Below are 23,179 nucleotides of genomic sequence, written 5' to 3' on the forward strand. Positions count from 1 at the left end.
TGGGAGTCGCCTTTCACTGCAGCCTTCAGCAACTGGGGCTATATGACGGAGTCTGCCGACGAAAGCCTATGCAAAACACATAAAAGCCACATACAGTGTAGAAAACACTAGAAGGACCCGGACTGTGAGGAATAAGATTATCTGCTCTGATGAGATGAAGATTGAACTTTTGGGTGTTCATTCTAAGCGGTGGAGAAAACCAGGCGCCGCTTATCTTCATCCAAATACAATCCCAGCAATAATGGGGTCGGGACATGACGACTGGGTGTAATGGAAGGAAAGATGAATGCGGCCAAGTACAGAGAGATCCTGAATGAAAATCTCTTCCAGAGGGCTATGAAACTCAGACTGGGCCGAACCTTTCAACAAGACAATGACCCAAATAACACATCAGAGGCTTCAGAACATCTCTGTGACCATTCCTGACCGGCCCAGCCAGAGCCCGGACCTAAATCCAATTGAGCATCTTTGGAGGGACATGAAAATGGCCGCCACCAATGTTTACCATTCAAATCCGAGGCAACTGGAGAGGATTATTCTCTGCTCAGATCACAAAAGTTTGGCCCCTATCTGTTGTGACCTTTTCTTAGTTTCCCGACCTCAATCCTGTGCCGCCTGTCCTGACCTCCTACCTGACTACGACTCAGACTGCCATTTCTGTACCTCGCCTTGGCCACTGCAAACTAGTCGCGCCTGTGGAGCGACCTGGTGGTATCCCATCACAGCAAGTCCAACCTGCTTTTCAGCGGGGCTCTGGTGAATACTGGGTGGCACTTATCGGCTTATGTCATTGCTTGCGGTGTTTCGGTGGGTCCACCACCTCCAACCCCGACAGTAAGAATCAGCCATGGATCCCACCAAAGGTACTTCTGCCTGAAGAAGTCGACCTCGCCACCATTCGTGGCTCAGCAGTCCCAGCAGATTGCCATGCAGGCCCACCAGCCTAAACAGATCACCGCCATGATACAGCAGCGAAAAGTACCTACGGCACCTTCTGCAGAACCCACACTGCGTTTGCCTATGCCATCCAAATTTGACGGAGACGCCAAGTCGTGCAGGGGCTTCATCATCCAGTGTTCACTGCACATTGAGCTGATATCTATGCAATTCGCCACAGAGAAATCCAAGGTGGCATTCGTGGTCAGAATACTCTCCGGGAAAGCCCTGGCGTGGGCTACCCCTCTCTGGGATAGGAACGACCCGGTCACTGCCAACATAATCACATTCCTCGCTGAATTTCAGTCTTTCTTCTAGGAACCAGCCCTGGCATCTTCCGATCAAAGCGACCTCATCACCCTGGCCACTTGGATTGACATCCGGTTCTCCGAGCGTCTGGAGGAGCAGTGCCTTGAACAAGTGCGGATCAGGACCCATCGTCTGCCCCGGGTGCCTCCAGTCTTCCAAAGACCACCACAGCTGTCCTCCTTGTCTGCTGCAGAGGATCCCATGCAGGGGGTTAAAGCTGGTCTGATACTCCAAAAGCTCTCCAGATGTTAACAGGAGAATCTGTGTCTCTACTGTGCCAGTCCGGAGCACTTTCTCGGGACTTGTCCATGCTGTCTGGGAAACACAGGCACACACACCTAGGGCTACAGGGAGAAGTGTCCCTAGGTGACAGCAAAGCTTCTCCACGTCTGAACATACCTGTCCTACTCAGCTCTGGGACATGCCAAGCTCGAGAAGTGTCAATTCCACCAAAAGAGTCTAATTTTCTGACAAAGGACTACAGATGGATCCCATGAAATTGTCTGAGGTACTTCAGTGGCCTCGCCCACCGGGACTTCGTGCCATCCAGAGATTCCTGGGCTTCGTGAATCACTACAGGCAGTTAATACTGCATTTCTCCTCTCTCGTGTCTCCCACTGTGGCACTGACCAAGAAAAATTCCAATCCTAAACTCTGGCCTCCGGTGACTTTTCTCCAAGCTAACGTTTGCCTTTGCCTCTGTTCCTGTACTCACTCAGACTGATACAGAGAAACCGTTCCTGCCTCCTCTGTAGGAGCTGGTGCCATTCTTGTTATCTTCAGGAAGGAACTCATCATCCATTCTATATCTTTACTGACCACAAAAATCTCCTGTATCTCCAGACCACTCAACGCCTCAATCCACTTTAGGCTTGTTGGTCCCTCTTTATCTTCAACTTCCTGATCCATTTTCGTCCAGCAGAGAAGAATGCTGAATGACTTGTTGCCGTTCCTGGGAATCTATGGCAAGTTCCTCTTGGCAAGACCATTCTCCAACCTGCTCTTCGGAAAAGGATTCTATCTTGGGTACATTGCTCTTGTTTGGCTGGGAACCCTTGGGTGCAGAGATCTATTGCTGTCATCTCTCGTTTCTACTTGTGGCCAGGCCTGGACAAGGATGTAGGAGACTTTGTGATTTATTGCACTTCATGTGCCCGAAATAAGTTGTCACGTCTCAAGCCAGCAGGTCTGCTCCGGCCACTGCCTATACCCAGCTGCCCGTGGATTCACGTGGCCATAGACTTTGTTACGGATCTTCCGCCATCTTCTGGTAATACCGTCATGTAGGTGCTCACAGACCATTTTTCTAAACTGTCCTACTTTATTCCTCTGCCTGGTCTGCCGTCAACTCCTCTACTTGCCAGTCTGTTCTTTCTTCACATCTTCCGGCTTCATGGACTTCCTTTGCACATTGTCTCGGGACGAGGGGTCCAGTTAGTTTCCAGATTCTGGCGTTCTTTGTCCAACCAACTACAAGTAAAGCTGGACTTCTCCTCGGCCTATAATCCGCAGTCTAACGGGAAAGAGGAGAGAGTCAATCAGACTCTGGGCTGCTATCTACAGCACTTTATTTCTGCTCAACAGGACATCTGTTGCCCTTTGCAGAATTCTCCTACAACTCTCTGGATGTCTGCCGATGTCGCTCCCTTCTTTGGTGTTTATGGACAAAATCCACGCCCACCTCATCCTCTCTCCGTGCCTTCTGATGTTCCTGCAGTGGAAGAGTTGGTTCTAGATCTCAAGTCTATCAGGGAGCAAACTTGTCAGTCTCTACTTCGGTTGTCCGCCTGCACCAAAACCCAGGCCGACAAGACACGGAGGTCTCCTCCTGTCTTCTCTGTGGTGATAAAGTGTAGCTGTCCGCCAGATATGACTGGCTGAAGATTCCCAGATACAAACTAGGTCCTTGTATCCTGGATCTATTCAAGGTGCTAAAGCATTAATCCCGTGGCCTACAAGCTTCGTCTTCCTCCCACCATGCGCATCCCAAACATCCCACGTCTTCCTTTTTAAGCCTGCCATACTGTATCACTTCTCCCGTCAAGTGGCTCCTCCTTCTCCTGAGGCTGATTCCACCAATGTTAGAGGGAAGTGGTTCTTTCTCATTGACTGTATGGGGTTTCAGTTAGCCTGGGATCTTGGGAGCCTGAACACAACATTCTGGACCACAGTGTTCTTCAAAGGCTCCTTCTGTCCAAGAAGAGGAAGAGGCCGGAGGGGAGGGGGGTGTACAGTCACGGGTGCTGCCTCGCCCCAGCACGGCCAGCGTGCCGCTAATTGGCATCGCCCGATTGTTGACCTGATATATAGCCTGCCTCTTCCTGTGACCCCTGCCAGATCTTTGTGCCCTGTTGCAGACTTTTGTGATCTATCCTAGTGACCTTTGCTAAGTTTCCTGACCTCGATTCTCTGCCGCCTGTCTTGACCTTCTGCTATGTCCCTGACTCCGACCCTGTGCCACATGTCCGAACCTCCTGCCTGACTACAACTCTGATTCTGCCTGCCGTTTCTGTACCTCGCCTTGGTCACTACCACAAGCAAGTTGCGCCAGTGGAGCGACATGGTAGTATACCGCGGCAGCAAGTCCAACCCGCTTCGCGGTCTGCTCTGGTGAATACTGAGTGCCACTTAGACTCCGCTCCCAGGTGTAGGCTTCACCCACCACCTCCACATGTGCCGGGGCGTCCTCCTCACACTCCTCACCTGGGGGGACATGTGCCGGGGCGTCCTCCTCACACTCCTCACCTGGGGGGACATGTGCCGGGGCGTCCTCCTCACACTCCTCACCTGGGGGGACATGTGCCGGGGCGTCCTCCTCACACTCCTCACCTGGGGGGACATGTGCCGGGGCGTCCTCCTCACACTCCTCACCTAGGGGGACATGTGCCGGGGCGTCCTCCTCACACTCCTCACCTGGGGGGACATGTGCCGGGGCGTCCTCCTCACACTCCTCACCTGGGGGGACATGTGCCGGGGCGTCCTCCTCACACTCCTCACCTGGGGGGACATGTGCCGGGGCGTCCTCCTCACACTCCTCACCTGGGGGGACATGTGCCGGGGCGTCCTCCTCACACTCCTCACCTGGGGGGACATGTGCCGGGGCGTCCTCCTCACACTCCTCACCTGGGGGGACATGTGCCGGGGCGTCCTCCTCACACTCCTCACCTAGGGGGACATGTGCCGGGGCGTCCTCCTCACACTCCTCACCTGGGGGGACATGTGCCGGGGCGTCCTCCTCACACTCCTCACCTGGGGGGACATGTGCCGGGGCGTCCTCCTCACACTCCTCACCTGGGGGGACATGTGCCGGGGCGTCCTCCTCACACTCCTCACCTGGGGGGACATGTGCCGGGGCGTCCTCCTCACACTCCTCACCTGGGGGGACATGTGCCGGGGCGTCCTCCTCACACTCCTCACCTAGGGGGACATGTGCCGGGGCGTCCTCCTCACCTGGGGGGACATGTGCCGGGGCGTCCTCCTCACACTCCTCACCTGGGAGGACACGTGCCGGGGCGTCCTCCTCACCTGGGGGGACACGTGCCGGGGCGTCCTCCTGACACTCCTCACCTGGGGGGACATGTGCCGGGGCGTCCTCCTGACACTCCTCACCTGGGGGGACATGTGCCGGGACGTCCTCCTCACCTGGGGGGACACGTGCCGGGGCGTCCTCCTGACACTCCTCACCTGGGGGGACATGTGCCGGGGCGTCCTCCTCACACTCCTCACCTGGGGGGACATGTGCCGGGACGTCCTCCTCACCTGGGGGCACACGTGCCGGGGCGTCCTCCTCACACTCCTCACCTGGGGGGACATGTGCCGGGGCGTCCTCCTCACCTGGGGGGACATGTGCCGGGGCGTCCTCCTCACACTCCTCACCTGGGGGGACATGTGCCGGGGCGTCCTCCTCACACTCCTCACCTGGGGGGACATGTGCCGGGGCGTCCTCCTCACCTGGGGGGACATGTGCCGGGGCGTTCTCCTCACACTCCTCACCCGGGGGGACATGTGCCGGGGCGTTCTCCTCACACTCCTCACCCGGGGGGACATGTCCCGGGGCGTCCTCCTCACACTCCTCACCTGGGGGGACATGTCCCGGGGCGTCCTCCTCACACTCCTCACCTGGGGGGACATGTGCCGGGGGGGCGTCCTCCTCACACCCCTCACCTGGGGGGACACGTGCCGGGGCGTCCTCCTCATCACTCACACACGTCTCTTCTTTTATGGCTGCACCGATAATGTCCACATCTTTCTCCTCATCCAGAAGCTGAGAAACAAATATTCTAATAGTCAGAAGATGCTGGAGAAGAGGCCGGGAATCCAGCGCTACTTATCTCTGAGGAACATGGAGAAGATCCAGAGCACATGTCATGTCTATGCTCCATCCTCCAGGAGAAGACATCTAATACTGAGGAGCAGGAGGTGACAGCCGTCTACAGCTCATAGGGAGAGACATCTCCACCTACCTGATCCTCCTGTGCAGGACGGGGACATCTCTCCGGGGATCTGCTCTCCCTGGATGGAGGGACTGTAGGGATCACATACACAGACTATATGTATTATATATACAGATAATACAGAGGGGACACGTGTCTATAGTCCTGTCTATTACCTGGTGATGTCAGGCTCCGCGGCTCCTGGTAGCGCTCCTTGTGTCCTTCTACATACTCCCACTCCTCCATGGAGAAATAGACGGCCACATCCTGACACCTTATAGGAACCTGACACACACAATGGCTACAGTCATCCCCCGGAGCCTCCATTACTGGATCATGTCCCAGCATTCCCAGCAGTGTCACCTCTCCAGTCAGCAGCTCCGTCATCTTCATGGTCAGTTCTAGGATCTGGTCATGTATCAGGGGGTGAGGCCGGGGGATGGGGCGCAGGGGTCCCCCCCATTCTTCATACACAGGGGCCGGACAGCGCTCACTAGACGTCTTCTTCACTAATGTGTAATCCTGGTTATGGGGAGACAGCGGGATAATACTATTACATGTATAAGGGTGTGGGGTTTGTGTGATGTATCCTGCGGGTTCCCCTCGTGTACTCTCCTCTGTCTCTACCTTCCTGTTGGTTTGGTTTATCTTTGTATACGGCCTCATGTATTGTATAGGAGCACAGCACAACCAAGCTTAACTAAGGAGCTGCCACTCTTGTTAGGTCATAACTCCTCCCAACTAAACTAATTACCAAATGGGAAGAGAAATAAGGAAAGAGGCGGAGCTGAGATCTTTCTAGAGACAGAAGAGAAAGACAACGATCCTGAGGTAAAAGTTATGAGGGAAAAGACAAAGGAAACCTCCCCATAGATATAAGGGGAAGAGCTCCCTCTAGTGAGGGGGTAAAGACACATCCGGTGACACCTGTCTTATATCACCAACTACAGGCCGTCAGGGGCTACATAAAAGATAGGGTCCATAGGTTTGTTCTTAAGTTGAATTTGTATGTAAGTCGAAACTGTATACTTTATAATTGTAGTTCCCCAGTGACAATCGGAGTTTCAACATTTTTTTACTGTAATTGGACCAAGGATTATCAATAAAGCCTCATTACAGACACCTTACAGCTGATCATTGCAGTCTGGGACTATAGTAACATCCAGAGAGGTCACAGAGGTCCGTCTGTAAGTAGGGGTCGTCTGTAAGTCGGGTGTCCCTAAAGGAAATCTACCACCAGGATAAAGAATTGTAAACCAAGCACTGACACACTGGTGAGTGCCCCCTCTGGCAGGTTCAGCTTTTCTTTTAGCTTCTCAGGACCTTGTTTTTACAATAAAAAGGTTTCACAAAGTATGCAAATGAGCCTCTGGGGCTCCAAACTCTATAGATGTCAATGGAGCTTGGAGCGACGCTCATCTGCATAATTTTTAAAACCAATTTTTCTTAAAAACAAAGGCATAAAAAGCTACAAGAAGAGAAGCTTCTGCCGGAGTGGGCACACACCAGTATGTCCGTGTGCTTGGTTTACAATCCTTCATCCTGGTTGTATATTTCCTTTAAGGAGAGGACCGTCTGCATTATCATTTATAGAAGATCACATGACCTGTTATTACCAGAGATACTGAAGTCATGTGACATCATCCGGATCTCTCACCTCTCCTGTCAGCCGGTACAGGATCTCTAGGGTGAGGCGCAGGACGCTCTCCGCCATCTTGTCCCCCCCTCTCTCCATCCTGGATGAGTCGCTCCGGAATATTCTCCAATATAGAAGATTCTGGATTGTAAGAACCTGAGGAGGAAGAAGAGAAATCCAGAGACCGGAGGAGATTACAGGGAAGTGTCCCCCCCTGCCATGTGCAGTCCCATGTAATGTCCCCCCCCTCCATGTGCAGTCCCATGTAATGTACCCCCCTCCATGTGCAGTCCCATGTAATGTCCCCCCCGCCATGTGAAGTCCCATGTAATGTCCCCCCCGCCATGTGCAGTCCCATGTAATGTCCCCCCCGCCATGTGAAGTCCCATGTAATGTCCCCCCCGCCATGTGAAGTCCCATGTAATGTACCCCCCCCCCCGCCATGTGCAGTCCCATGTAATCTACAACCCCCGCGCCATGTGCAGTCACATGTAATCTACAACCCCCGCGCCATGTGCAGTCCCATGTAATCTACAACCCCCGCGCCATGTGCAGTCCCATGTAATCTACAACCCCCGCGCCATGTGCAGTCCCATGTAATCTACAACCCCCGCGCCATGTGCAGTCCCATGTAATCTACAACCCCCGCGCCATGTGCAGTCCCATGTAATCTACAACCCCCACGCCATGTGCAGTCCCATGTAATCTACAACCCCCACGCCATGTGCAGTCCCATGTAATCTACAACCCCCACGCCATGTGCAGTCCCATGTAATCTACAACCCCCGCACCATGTGCAGTCCCATGTAATCTACAACCCCCGCGCCATGTGCAGTCCCATGTAATCTACAACCCCCGCGCCATGTGCAGTCCCATGTAATCTACAACCCCCGCGCCATGTGCAGTCCCATGTAATCTACAACCCCCGCGCCATGTGCAGTCCCATGTAATCTACAACCCCCGCGCCATGTGCAGTCCCATGTAATCTACAACCCCCGCGCCATGTGCAGTCCCATGTAATCTACAACCCCCGCGCCATGTGCAGTCCCATGTAATCTACAACCCCCGCGCCATGTGCAGTCCCATGTAATCTACAACCCCCGCGCCATGTGCAGTCCCATGTAATGTACACCCCTCTCCTCCTCCAGCCTGCAGTCCCATGTAAAGTACACCCCTCTCCTCCTCCAGCCTGCAGTCCCATGTAAAGTACAGCCCTCTCCTCCTTCAGCCTGCAGTCCCATGTAATGTACACCCCTCTCCTCCTCCAGACTGCAGTCCCATGTAATGTACACCCCTATCCCCCTACAGCCTGCAGTCTCATGTAATGTACACCTCTCTCCTCCTCCAGCCTGCAGTCCCATGTAATGTACACCCCTCTCCCCCTCCAGCCTGCAGTCTCATGTAATGTACACCCCTCTCCTCCACCAGCCTGCAGTCCCATGTAATGTACACCCCTATCCCCCTACAGCCTGCAGTCCCATGTAATGTACACCCTTCTCCTCCTCCAGCCTGCAGTGCCATGTAATGTACACCCCTCTCCTCCTCCATCCTGCAGTCCCATGTAATGTACACCCCTCTCCTCCTCCAGCCCCATGTAATGTACACCCCTCTCCTCCTCCAGCCTGCAGCCCCATGTAATGTACACCCCTCTCCTCCTCCAGCCTGCAGCCCCATGTAATGTACACCCCTCTCCTCCTCCAGCCTGCAGTCCCATGTAATGTACACCCCTCTCTTCCTCCAGCCTGCAGTCCCATGTAATGTACACCCCTCTCCTCCTCCAGCCTGCAGTCCAATGTAATGTACACCCCCCTCCTCCTACAGCCTGCAGTCCCATGTAATGTACACCCCTCCCCTCCTCCAGCCTGCAGTCCCATGTAATGTACACCCCTCTCCTCCTCCAGCCTGCAGTCCCATGTAATGTACACCCCTCTCCTCCTCCAGCCTGCAGTCCCATGTAATGTACACCCCTCTCCCCCTCCTGCAGTCCCATGTAATGTACACCCCTCTCCTCCCGCAGCCTGCAGTCCCATGTAATGTACACCCCTCTCCCCCTCCAGCCTGCAGTCTCATGTAATGTACACCCCTCTCCCCCTCCAGCCTGCAGTCCCATGTAATGTACACCCCTCTCCCCCTCCAGCCTGCAGTCCCATGTAATGTACACCCCTCTCCTCCTGCAGTCCCATGTAATGTACACCCCTCTCCTTCTCCAGCCTGCAGTCCCATGTAATGTACACCCCTCTCCTCCTCCAGCATGCAGTCCCATGTAATGTACACCCGTCTCCTCCTCCAGCCTGCAGTCCCATGTAATGTACACCCGTCTCCTCCTCCAGCCTGCAGTCCCATGTAGTAATGTAATTACCTGTAGATGATCTGTGCAGGGTAAACGCTACAATGGAGCAACTGCAAGAAGGAATTATGTCACTGGTCACGTGCCCTGTGTGATCATGTGACCAATTTTATATGGGCGTGGCTTCCTGTTTCCATATAGATGCTGTTTTGTATGGATGAATAAGGTATAGAACGGGGGAGAGGGGTGTACATTACATGGGACTGCAGGCTGGAGGAGGAGAGGGGTGTACATTACATGGGACTGCAGGCTGGAGGAGGAGAGGGGTGTACATTACATGGGACTGCAGGCTGCAGGAGGAGAGGGGTGTACATTACATGGGACTGCAGGCTGGAGGAGAAGAGGGGTGTACATTACATGGGACTGCAGGCTGCAGGAGGAGAGGGGTGTACATTACATGGGACTGCAGGCTGGAGGAGGAGAGGGGTGTACATTACATGGGACTGCAGGCTGGAGGAGGAGAGGGGTGTACATTACATGGGACTGCAGGCTGGAGGAGGAGAGGGGTGTACATTACATGGGACTGCAGGCTGGAGGAGGAGAGGGGTGTACATTACATGGGACTGCAGGCTGGAGGAGGAGAGGGGTGTACATTACATGGGACTGCAGGCTGGAGAAGAGGGGTGCACATTACATGGGACTGCAGGTTGGAGGAGGAGAGGGGTGTACATTACATGGGACTGCAGGCTGGAGAAGAGGGCTGCACATTACATGGGACTGCAGGTTGGAGGAGGAGAGGGGTGTACATTACATAGGACTGCAGGCTGGAGAAGAGGGGTGCACATTACATGGGACTGCAGGCTGGAGGAGAGAGGGGTGTACATTACATGGGACTGCAGGCTGGAGGAGGAGAGGGGTGTACATTACATGGGACTGTAGGTTGGAGGAGGAGAGGGGTGTACATTACATGGGACTGCAGGCTGGAGAAGAGGGGTGCACATTACATGTGACTGCAGGTTGGAGGAGGAGAGGGGTGTACATTACATGGGACTGCAGGCTGGAGAAGAGGGGTGCACATTACATGGGACTGCAGGCTGGAGGAGGAGAGGGGTGTACATTAGATGGGACTGCAGGCTGGAGGAGAGAGGGGTGTACATTACATGGGACTGCAGGCTGGAGGAGGAGAGGGGTGTACATTACATGGGACTGCAGGCTGGAGGAGGAGAGGGGTGTACATTACATGGGACTGCAGGCTGGAGGAGGAGAGGGGTGTACATTACATGGGACTGCAGGCTGGAGGAGGAGAGGGATGTACATTACATGGGACTGCAGGCTGGAGGAGGAGAGGGGTGTACATTACATGGGACTGCAGGCTTTAGGGGAAGAGTGGTGTACATTACATGGGACTGCAGGCTGGAGGAGGAGAGGGGTGTACATTACATGGGACTGCAGGCTGGAGGAGGAGAGGGTGCACATTACATGGGACTGCAGGCTGGAGGAGGAGAGGGGTGTACATTACATGGGACTGCAGACTGGAGGAGGAGAGGAGTGTACATTACATGGGACTGGAGGAGGAGAGGGGTGTACATTACATGGGACTGCAGGCTGGAGGAGGAGAGGGGTGTACATTACATGGGACTGCAGGCTGAAGGAGGAGAGGGGTGTACATTACATGGGACTGCAGGCTGCAGGGGGAGAGGGGTGTACATTACATGGGACTGCATGCTGGAGGAGGAGAGGTGTGCACATTACATGGGACTGCAGGCTGGAGGAGGAGAGGGGTGTACATTACATGGGACTGCAGGCTGGAGGAGGAGAGGGGTGTACATTACATGGGACTGCAGGCTGGAGGAGGAGAGGGGTGTACATTACATGGGACTGCAGGCTGGAGGGGGAGAGGGGTGTACATTACATGGGACTGCATGCTGGAGGAGGAGAGGTGTGCACATTACATGGGACTGCAGGCTGGAGGAGGAGAGGGGTGTACATTACATGGGACTGCAGGCTGGAGGGGGAGAGGGGTATACATTACATGGGACTGCATGCTGGAGGAGGAGAGGTGTGCACATTACATGGGACTGCATGCTGGAGGAGGAGAGGTGTGCACATTACATGGGACTGCAGGCTGGAGGAGGAGAGGGGTGTACATTACATGGGACTGCAGGCTGGAGGAGGAGAGGGGTGTACATTACATGGGACTGCAGGCTGGAGGAGGAGAGGGGTGTACATTACATGGGACTGCAGGCTGGAGGGGGAGAGGGGTGTACATTACATGGGACTGCATGCTGGAGGAGGAGAGGTGTGCACATTACATGGGACTGCAGGCTGGAGGAGGAGAGGGGTGTACATTACATGGGAGTGCAGGCTGGAGGGGGAGAGGGGTGTACATTACATGGGACTGCATGCTGGAGGAGGAGAGGTGTGCACATTACATGGGACTGCATTCTGGAGGAGGAGAGGTGTGCACATTACATGGGACTGCAGGCTGGAGGAGGAGAGGGGTGTACATTACATGGGACTGCAGGCTGGAGGAGGAGAGGGGTGTACATTACATGGGACTGGAGTGGGAGAGGGATGTACATTACATGGGACTGCAGGCTGGAGGAGGAGAGGGGTGTACATTACATGGGACTACCGTCTGGAGGGGGAGAGGGGTGTATATTACATGGGACTTCAGTCTGGAGGGGGAGAGGGGTGCAAATTACATGGGACTGCAGGCTGGAGGGAGGAGAGGGGTGTACATTACATGGGACTGCAGGCTGGAGGAGTAGATGGGTGAACATTGCATGGGATTGCAGGCTGGAGGAGGAGAGGGTTGTACATTACATGGGACTGCAGGCTGGAGGAGGAGAGGGTTGTACATTACATGGGACTGCAGGCTGGAGGAGGAGAGGGGTGTACATTACATGGGACTGCAGGCTGGAGGAGGAGAGGGATGTACATTACATGGGACTGCAGGCTGGAGGGGGAGAGGGGTGTACATTACATGGGACTGCAGGCTGGAGGGGGAGAGGGGTGTACATTACATGGGACTGCAGGCTGGAGGAGGAGAGGGTTTACATTACATGGGACTGCAGGCTGGAGGAGGAGAGGGATGTACATTACATCGGACTGCAGGCTGAAGGGGGAGAGGGGTGTACATTACATGGGACTGCAGGCTGGAGGGAGGAGAGGGGTGTACATTACATGGGACTGCAGGCTGGAGGAGGAGAGGAGTATACATTACATGGGACTGCAGGCTGGAGGAGGAGAGGGGTGTACATTACATGGGACTGCAGGCTGGAGGAGGAGAGGGGTGTACATGACATGGGACTGCAGGCTAGAGGAGGAGCGAGGTGAACATTACATGGGACTGCAGGCAGTGGGAGGAGAGGGGTGTACATTACATGGGACTGCAGGTTGGAGGGGGAGAGGAGTGTACATTTCATGGGACTGCAGGTTGGAGGGGGAGAGGGGTGTGCAATACGTGGGACTGCAGGCAGGGGGAGGAGAGGGGTGTACATTACATGGGACTGCAGGTTGGAGGGGGAGAGGAGTGTACATTACATGGGACTGCAGGCTGGAGGGGGAGAGGGGTGTATATTACATGGGACTGCAGGCTGGAGGAGGAGAGGGGTATACATTACATGGGACTGCGCATGGCGGGGCGGTGTACATTACATGGGACTTCACATGGCGGGGGGGTGTACATTACATGGGACTGCACATGGTGGGGGGTTGTACATTACATGGGACTTCACATGGCTGGGGGGTTGTACATTACATGGGACTGCACATGGGGGGGACATTACATGGGACTGCACATGGCGGGGGGGTACATTACATGGGACTGCACATGGCGGGGGGGGGGTACATTACATGGGACTGCACATGGCGGGGGGTACATTACATGGGACTGCACATGGGGGGGGACATTACATGGGACTGCACATGGCGGCGGGTGTACGTTACATGGGACTGCACATGGCGGGGGGTGTACAATACATGGGACTGCACATGGAGGGGGGGTACATTACATGGGACTGCACATGGAGGGGGAATACATTACATGGGACTGCACATGGAGGGGGAATACATTACATGGGACTGCACATGGCGGGGGGTACTTTACATGGGACTGCACATGGCGGGGGGGACATTACATGGGACTGCACATGGCGGGGGGGACATTACATGGGACTGCACATGGCAGGGGGACATTACATGGAACTGCACATGGCGGGGGGGACATTACATGGGACTGCACATGACGGTGGAGGTGTACATTACATGGGACTGCACATGGCGGGGGGGACATTACATGGGACTGCACATGGCGGGGGGGACATTACATGGGACTGCACATGGCAGGGGGACATTACATGGGACTGCACATGGCGGGGGGGGGGGACATCCCTGTAATCTCCTCCGGTCTCTGGATTTCTCTTCTTCCTCCTCAGGTTCTTACAATCCAGAATCTTCTATATTGGAGAATATTCCGGAGCGACTCATCCAGGATGGAGAGAGGGGGGGACAAGATGGCGGAGAGCGTCCTGCGCCTCACCCTAGAGATCCTGTACCGGCTGACAGGAGAGGTGAGAGATCCGGATGATGTCACATGACTTCAGTATCTCTGGTAATAACAGGTCATGTGATCTTCTATAAATGATAATGCAGACGGTCCTCTCCTTAAAGGAAATATACAACCAGGATGAAGGATTGTAAACCAAGCACACGGACATACTGGTGTGTGCCCACTCCGGCAGAAGCTTCTCTTCTTGTAGCTTTTTATGCCTTTGTTTTTAAGAAAAATTGGTTTTAAAAATTATGCAGATGAGCGTCGCTCCAAGCTCCATTGACATCTATAGAGTTTGGAGCCCCAGAGGCTCATTTGCATACTTTGTGAAACCTTTTTATTGTAAAAACAAGGTCCTGAGAAGCTAAAAGAAAAGCTGAACCTGCCAGAGGGGGCACTCACCAGTGTGTCAGTGCTTGGTTTACAATTCTTTATCCTGGTGGTAGATTTCCTTTAGGGACACCCGACTTACAGACGACCCCTACTTACAGACGGACCTCTGTGACCTCTCTGGATGTTACTATAGTCCCAGACTGCAATGATCAGCTGTAAGGTGTCTGTAATGAGGCTTTATTGATAATTCTTGGTCCAATTACAGTAAAAAAATGTTGAAACTCCGATTGTCACTGGGGAACTACAATTATAAAGTATACAGTTTCGACTTACATACAAATTCAACTTAAGAACAAACCTATGGACCCTATCTTTTATGTAGCCCCTGACGGCCTGTAGTTGGTTATATAAGACGGGTGTCACCACATGTGTCTTTACCCCCTCACTAGAGGGAGCTCTTCCCCTTATATCTATGGGGAGGTTTCCTTTGTCTTTTCCCTCATAACTTTTACCTCAGGATCGTTGTCTTTCTCTTCTGTCTCTAGAAAGATCTCAGCTCCGCCTCTTTCCTTATTTCTCTTCCCATTTGGTGATTAGTTTAGTTGGGAGGAGTTATGACCTAACAAGAGTGGCAGCTCCTTAGCTAAGCTTGGTTGTGCTGTGCTCCTATACAATACATGAGGCCGTATACAAAGATAAACCAAACCAACAAGAAGGTAGAGACCGAGGCGAGTACACGAGGGGAACGTGCAGGATACATCACACAAACCCCACACCCTTATACATGTAATAGTATTATCCCGCTGTCTCCCCATAACCAGGATTACACATTAGTGAAGAAGACGTCTAGTGAGCGCTGTCCGGCCCCTGTGTATGAAGAATGGGGGGGACCCCTGCGCCCCATCCCCCGGCCTCACCCCCTGATACATGACCAGATCCTAGAACTGACCATGAAGATGACGGAGCTGCTGACTGGAGAGGTGACACTGCTGGGAATGCTGGGACATGATCCAGTAATGGAGGCTCCGGGGGATGACTGTAGCCATTGTGTGTGTCAGGTTCCTATAAGGTGTCAGGATGTGGCCGTCTATTTCTCCATGGAGGAGTGGGAGTATGTAGAAGGACACAAGGAGCGCTACCAGGAGCCGCGGAGCCTGACATCACCAGGTAATAGACAGGACTATAGACACGTGTCCCCTCTGTATTGTCTGTATATATAATACATATAGTCTGTGTATGTGATCCCTACAGTCCCTACATCCAGGGAGAGAAGATCCCCGGAGAGATGTCCCCGTCCTGCACAGGGTGATCAGGTAGGTGGAGATGTCTCTCCCTATGAGCTGTAGACGGCTGTCACCTCCTGCTCCTCAGTATTAGATGTCTTCTCCTGGAGGATGGAGCATAGACATGGCATGTGCTCTGGATCTTCTCCATGTTCCTCAGAGATAAGTAGCGCTGGATTCCCGGCCTCTTCTCCAGCATCTTCTGACTATTAGAATATTTGTTTCTCAGCTTCTGGATGAGGAGAAAGATGTGGACATTATCGGTGCAGCCATAAAAGAAGAGACGTGTGTGAGTGATGAGGAGGAGTGTGAGGAGGACGCCCCGGCACATGTCCCCCCAGGTGAGGGGTGTGAGGAGGACGCCCCCCCGGCACATGTCCCCCCAGGTGAGGAGTGTGAGGAGGACGCCCCGGCACATGTCCCCCCAGGTGAGGAGGACGCCCCGGCACGTGTCCCCCCAGGTGAGGAGTGTGAGGAGGACGCCCCGGGACATGTCCCCCCAGGTGAGGAGTGTGAGGAGGACGCCCCAGCACGTGTCCCCCCGGGTAAGGAGTGTGAGGAGGACGCCCCGGCACATGTCCCCCCAGGTGAGGAGTGTGAGGAGGACGCCCCGGCACATGTCCCCCCAGGTGAGGAGTGTGAGGAGGACGCCCCGGCACATGTCCCCCCAGGTGAGGAGTGTGAGGAGGACGCCCCGGCACATGTCCCCCCAGGTGAGGAGTGTGAGGAGGACGCCCCGGCACATGTCCCCCCAGGTGAGGAGTGTGAGGAGGACGCCCCGGCACATTTCCCCCCAGGTGAGGAGTGTGAGGAGGACGCCCCGGCACATGTCCCCCCAGGTGAGGAGTGTGAGGAGGACGCCCCGGCACATGTCCCCCCAGGTGAGGAGTGTGAGGAGGACGCCCCGGCACATGTCCCCCCAGGTGAGGAGTGTGAGGAGGATGCCCCGGCACGTTTTCCCCCAGGTGAGGAGTGTGAGGAGGACGCCCCCGGCACATGTCCCCCCAGGTGAGGAGTGTGAGGAGGACGCCCCGGCACATGTCCCCCCAGGTGAGGAGTGCGAGGAGGACGCCCCGGCACATGTCCCCCCAGGTGAGGAGTGTGAGGAGGACGCTCTGGCACATGTCCCCCCAGGTGAGGAGTGTGAGGAGGACGCCCCGGCACATGTCCCCCCAGGTGAGGAGTGTGAGGAGGACGCCCCGGCACATGTCCCCCCAGGTGAGGAGTGTGAGGAGGACGCCCCGGCACATGTCCCCCCAGGTGAGGAGTGTGAGGAGGACGCCCCGGCACATGTCCCCCCAGGTGAGGAGTGTGAGGAGGACGCCCCGGCACATGTCCCCCCAGGTGAGGAGTGTGAGGAGGACGCCCCGGCACATGTCCCCCCAGGTGAGGAGTGTGAGGAGGACGCCCCGGCACATGTCCCCCCAGGTGAGGAGTGTGAGGAGGACGCCCCGGCACGTTTTCCCCCAGGTGAGGAGTGTGAGGAGGACGCCCCGGCACATGTCCCCCCAGGTGAGGAGTGTGAGGAGGACGCCCCGGCACATGTCCCCCCAGGTGAGGAGTGTGAGGAGGACGCTCCGGCACATGTCCCCCCAGGTGAGGAGTGTAAGGAGGACGCCCTGGCACATGTCCCCCAGGTGAGGAGGACGCCCCGGCACATGTCCCCCCAGGTGAGGAGTGTGAGGAGGACGCCCCGGCACATGTCCCCCCAGGTGAGGAGTGTGAGGAGGACGCCCCGGCACATGTCCCCCCAGGTGAGGAGTGTGAGGAGGACGCCCCGGCACGTGTCCTCCCAGGTGAGGAGGACGCCCCGGCACATGTCCCCCCAGGTGAGGAGTGTCAGGAGGACGCCCCGGCACATGTCCCCCCAGTTGAGGAGTGTCAGGAGGACGCCCCGGCACATGTCCCCCCAGGTGAGGAGTGTGAGGAGGACGCCCTGGCACATGTCCCCCCAGGTGAGGAGTGTGAGGAGGAAGCCCCGGCACTTGTCCCCCCAGGTGAGGAGGACGCCCCGGCACATGTCCCCCCAGGTGAGGAGTGTAAGGAGGACGCCCCGGCACATGTCCCCCCAGGTGAGGAGTGTCAGGAGGACGCCCCGGCACATGTCCCCCCAGGTGAGGAGGATGCCCCGGCACATGTCCCCCCAGGTGAGGAGATCTGAGGAGGGAAAGAATTATGGGTTTGTTTCAGCAGACACGGGTCAGGACTGGGAGACATCGGTGAAGGCCACAATCTGAGGTGAAACACGGAGGAATCTCCTCACCATTACAGGAATCGGTGGAGCTCAGAACCTCCTGCTCAGGCTCCTTCCTGTATATGTCCCACAGGGACATGAGAGATAAAGTTGGAGAGTTTCTAAAGACCTATCACCTCTGTAGGCCAGGAACGCAGCATATCCCCCCCCCAGGGGAAGGATGGGGCAGATGTGGTCAGATGTTACTACAGGTCTCCAAGGTCTAATGATGGACGGCAATGTCTTCTCTCCTTTGAGTTGTTTATTAATTAATCCCTAGGTTTTCCATATTGTATTTATATATAAATGTTGTAAGATATGAACGAAAATGTTTTCCATTATATTATTAAAAAATGCTATTTTTTTTTTGTCAGGTAACTATATGAGGAGCTCAGAAGAAAATGTCACGTATTGTGATTTAAAAGCCTATCCTTATTATATCACACAAGATGCCAATCCGTCATCTGATCCTATTATACACGTCTCATCTTCTGATTCATCACAAAGAGTAAAGCAAAATGACTCTCGAGGAAGGGATCAAGGATCTCACACAGGGAAGAAGAGATATCAATGCTCTGTGTGCAGCAAATATTTCAACCAGAAATCAGAACTTGATCGACATCAGAGAATTCACTCAGGGGAGAAGCCATTTTCATGTTCGGAATGTGGGAAATGTTTTACCCAAAAATCAAATCTCATTATACATCAGAAAATTCATCCAGGGGTGAAGCCATTTTCTTGTTCAGAATGTGGTGAATCTTTTACCAAGAAACCAATTCTTGTCGAACATCAGAGAACTCACACAGAGAAGGAGCCCCCTGTATGTTCAGAATGTGGTAAACACTTTAAGCACAAGTCAGAATTGATTAGACATCAGAGAGTTCACACAGGAGAGAAGCCATATTCATGCTCCGAATGTGGGAAAAGTTTTAATGAAAAATCAACTCTTGCGAGACACCACAGAATTCACACGGGGGAGAAGCCATTTTCATGTCCAGAATGTTGCAAATGTTTTAACCAAAAATCAGAATTGGAGAGACATCAGAAAATTCACAAAGGAGAGAAGCCATTTTCATGTTCAGAATGTGGAAAATACTTTACGCGAAGGTCAACTCTTCTTGTCCATCAGAGAATTCACACAGGGGAGATGCCATTTTCATGTACCGAATGTGGAATGTGTTTTACTAAAAGACTCGCTCTTATCGCGCACCAAACAATTCACACAGGAAAAACCTTTTCATGTCAAGAATGTGGGAAATCTTTTACTCTGAAGAAAAGCTTTCTCCAACATCGGAGAACTCACACAGGGGAGAAGCCATTTTCATGTGCTGAATGTGATAAATGTTTTTATTTGAAATCGGATCTTGAAAGACATCAGAGAAGCCACACGGGAGAGAAGCCATTTTTATGTATGGAATGTGGGAAACGGTTCACCAGGAAGGAAATTCTTGTTGAACATCAAAATATTCACCGGGGGGAAAAACCTTTTTCATGCTCCGAATGTGGTAAAAGTTTTTCACAGAAATCCTATTTAGTTATACATCAGAGAATTCACGCAGGGGAGAAGCCATATTCCTGCTCACAGTGCGAAAAGTGTTTTACCCACAAATCTAATTTTCTTACACATCAAAAAACTCACACGGGGGAGAAGCCGTTCTCTTGCTCCGAATGTGGGAAATGTTTTACCCACAAATCTAATCTTCTTGCACATCAAAAAACTCACACCGGGGAGAAGCCGTTCTCTTGCTCTGAATGTGGGGCATGTTTCTCTGTAAAATCGGCTCTCGTAAAACATCAGAGAACTCACACGGGGGAGAAGCCATATTTGTGCTCAGAATGTGGGAAGTATTTTAGATTTAGCTCGAGTCTTTTTAAACACCTTAAAACTCACACATGACACCAAATGGTGGTTTTCTACCAAACCTACACAGAAATATTTGCTTTCTTGGGCCACATACAATGGATCCACACCCTTTTGTAACGCTTGTGTCTTTGGGATGTGAATGTTTTTGAAACAAAAATCAGAACAAAACTGCTCAAGATGCAAATATGGACAGGAATGGGACCTGCTCTAGGTTTTTCGGCACGTTGTTCATACACTGGGCCATGGAGACCACAGCAGCAGTGTGTATGAGCCCATAGGAATACATTTGTCTGTGTTGCCATTAAATCGAAGCTTCCTAAGGCCTCTGGCCCACAAGTGTTTTTGTCGCCTGAGTCCAGTGTGATCTGTCGTCACATTGGACTCGCATTAAACTTGGACACGTAGCTGCTCTCTTTTCAGACACGCAGTTTTTTTTCAAGCTGGGATCCATAAAGCCGACGCTCCTGTAGATCAGACGTGGGAAGAGAGGAATCGCAGTAATAAATACAACAGGAACTCAAAACTTTGATCATTTTGTTATAAAAATTTTATTTCCTTGTGTTTGTTTTTATCCTTCTTTTACCCTTGAAAAGTCAATTCTTAGGCTGTAGTCGTGGTATGTCCTCCAGACCTACCGAGTCAAAGTTAGGTGGGGGGGGGGGGGAGACTTCCATCCAGTAGGACTACAAGTCCTAAGGTCCACTCAAGAGAAGTCTGGGGATGGACCTTCTGTAGGTCCAGATCAGAAGATCAGAGGAAGCGCTGGAACAGATAGAAGGCAGGAGAGTGCAGCGAGGGGACAGAGAAGACCAACATCTCCATGATCCCATCCCAAAAGATGCCCAGGGACTTGGGGGTGGTTCACTCTTACAACTTCCTCCAGTTTCTCCGATCTGCTGGAGATGAGACAACATCTTATGGAAAGATGAGAAGTTCAGTTCTAGAAACATTAAGTTCCAGGTATAGAGAGGACACGATGTTAGAGACAATCACTGGTTTTGCACGGTAAGGGATACAACATAGAAGTGGATGGAGCGCTGCTCTGGGGGCAACTTTTAGTCTATTGTTCTCCCAATCACAGTTGGTCCCAAAGTTAGAACCAATCTGATACTTATAGGAGGTAGGTTACCTCCATGAGACATCCCCTTTAACCCGTGACTGACAATTAATTATGAGCACTGCATGGCGGGAGGTGCGTTCCTGCATTATACAGAACTATTACGTCAAGTTCTGGCCCCGGCTCCTGTACATGGCCGCACCAGAAGCTGCGGGTGTCAGCTGTAGTATACGGAGATTCCTCTGATCGCGGGTTTTAATCCCTTACACGTCACCTATGGCCAAGGTGTAAGAGGCATCTTAAGTGATTTGGACTCCCTTTGCGGCGCTTAACCGGGGGCTCCACTGCTCGGATGGCAGCCCTTGGGTCTGCCAATGCCCTGTGGCTGCGTGATGACACTTGTCTTATATAAAGAAGAGCTTGAACAAGCGATGCTCTGATCACTTGTTCAAGCACTTAATAAAGTTTTTGTAATAAAAAGAAATAAAGTAAAAGTCCCCTAAAAACAAAAATTCCCTGTACACATCTAAGTTAAAAAACAAACAAACATATAATCGCCCCCCAAAAAATACATATTCGGTATCGCTGCGTCTGTAAAAATCTGTACAATAACTCAGTAACATTATTGATCCCGCTCAGTGAACGCCATAAAAACAAAAACCGAAAAACTCCCCCAAAATGTATATTTTTCATAAAATCCCTTTACAAAAATGTTCCAAAAAGTGATAAAAAAAACAGTTGTGTGCACCAATAAGCCCTAAACCAGCTCTGTCAAGCAAAATACATTAAAGTTATGTCTCCGATAAGATGGCGATACGGAAATACATGAGAATTTCTCTACATTAGTTATCAGCGTAATCGCAGTGATCTATAAAATAGCGATAATATAGTATTTTTATGTTATGATGAGAGTTAATAAAATCTCATCAATAATTCTCCACCGAGAATTTGTACATTTTATGACGCACTCATTCAGCCAAAAAAAATAAAACTGTTAAAATTGCATCTAATTTTATTGTAACCCCCGTAAAACAATTAAAGGGTTAAGAAACTTCATAGAAGTTGTCTTACGTACGTTGATGGGTGAAGTTTCCATAATGGGGTAATTTATGGGGTTTTACTCTTATTTAGGCAGGTCCCACAATAATAAGAGCTGATTTGTAAATCCGTGGAGTATGAGATGGATTGTGTATGCAGCTCTGGTTGGGACTAGAGTATAAGAATATTGAAAGGAAATCTGGATGTGATTGGAGGATTTCCAGCGGCAGCTCTGGGTCCAGCACCCACTGCCCATGTACCCGCAGCCCTTTCACACGCAGATCCCAACAGCCCCGCAGGAGCTTGTAAAATCATGACAAAAGAAAACATGTGAGAATGGCCCCTCTCTGTGTCCCTGCGCCCCCTCCATGGCCCCTCTCTGTGTCCCTGCGCCCCCTCCATGGCCCCTCTCTGTGTTCCTGCACCCTCCATGGCCCCTCTCTGTGTCCCTGTGCCCCCTCCATGGCCCCTCTCTGTGTCCCTGCACCCTCCATGGCCCCTCTCTGTGTCCCTGCACCGTCCATGGCCCCTCTCTGTGTCCCTGCGCCCCCTCCATGGCCCCTCTCTGTGTCCCTGCACCCTCCATGGCCCCTCTCTGTGTCCCTGTGCCCCCTCCATGGCCCCTCTCTGTGTCCCTGCACCCTCCATGGCCCCTCTCTGTGTCCCTGCACCGTCCATGGCCCCTCTCTGTGTCCCTGCACCGTCCATGGCCCCTCTCTGTGTCCCTGCGCCCCCTCCATGGCCCCTCTCTGTGTCCCTGCACCCTCCATGGCCCCTCTCTGTGTCCCTGTGCCCCCTCCATGGCCCCTCTCTGTGTCCCTGCACCCTCCATGGCCCCTCTCTGTGTCCCTGCACCGTCCATGGCCCCTCTCTGTGTCCCTGCACCGTCCATGGCCCCTCTCTGTGTCCCTGCGCCCCCTCCATGGCCCCTCTCTGTGTCCCTGCGCCCCCTCCATGGCCCCACTCTGTGTCCCTGCACCCTCCATGGCCCCTCTCTGTGTCCCTGCGCCCCCTCCATGGCCCCTCTCTGTGTCCCTGCGCCCCCTCCATGGCCCCTCTCTGTGTCCCTGCGCCCCCTCCATGGCCCCTCTCTGTGTCCCTGCACCCTCCATGGCCCCTCTCTGTGTCCCTGTGCCCCCTCCATGGCCCCTCATACCCTCTCTGTGTCCCTGCGCCCCCCTCCATGGCCCCTCATACCCTCTCTGTGTCCCTGCG

General features: G+C 53.4%; 3 protein-coding genes and 1 pseudogene across 3 annotated transcripts in view; 2 read left to right on the forward strand and 2 right to left on the reverse strand.

Moving 5' to 3' along the window:
- Positions 1-5,975, reverse strand: part of LOC140114844 (uncharacterized) — a 13,777-nt pseudogene extending 7,802 nt beyond the window's left edge.
- The window catches only part of LOC140085330 (uncharacterized), a 309,037-nt gene that overhangs the window by 29,360 nt on the left and 256,498 nt on the right, over positions 1-23,179 (reverse strand). The window lies entirely within an intron of this gene.
- Positions 9,739-20,277, forward strand: LOC140114790 (uncharacterized). Its single transcript, XM_072132736.1, has 3 exons — positions 9,739-9,827; positions 14,041-14,175; positions 18,380-20,277. Exon 3 carries the CDS (start codon positions 18,388-18,390, stop codon positions 19,900-19,902), a length of 1,515 nt encoding a protein of 504 aa, XP_071988837.1. The 5' UTR covers positions 9,739-9,827; positions 14,041-14,175; positions 18,380-18,387; the 3' UTR covers positions 19,903-20,277.
- LOC140114860 (uncharacterized) overlaps positions 14,874-23,179 on the forward strand; it is a 34,069-nt gene continuing 25,763 nt past the window's right edge. Inside the window, exons 1-4 of the mRNA XM_072132739.1 lie at positions 14,874-15,469; positions 15,548-15,656; positions 15,741-15,802; positions 16,002-16,113. Of these exons, the coding sequence (XP_071988840.1) occupies positions 15,167-15,469; positions 15,548-15,656; positions 15,741-15,802; positions 16,002-16,113 (586 nt within the window). The 5' untranslated portion in view covers positions 14,874-15,166. The remainder of the gene's footprint in view (positions 15,470-15,547; positions 15,657-15,740; positions 15,803-16,001; positions 16,114-23,179) is intronic.

The sequence above is a fragment of the Engystomops pustulosus genome, chromosome 1 (genome assembly GCF_040894005.1).
Source record: "Engystomops pustulosus chromosome 1, aEngPut4.maternal, whole genome shotgun sequence".
In the NCBI taxonomy this organism is placed as follows: domain Eukaryota; kingdom Metazoa; phylum Chordata; class Amphibia; order Anura; family Leptodactylidae; genus Engystomops; species Engystomops pustulosus.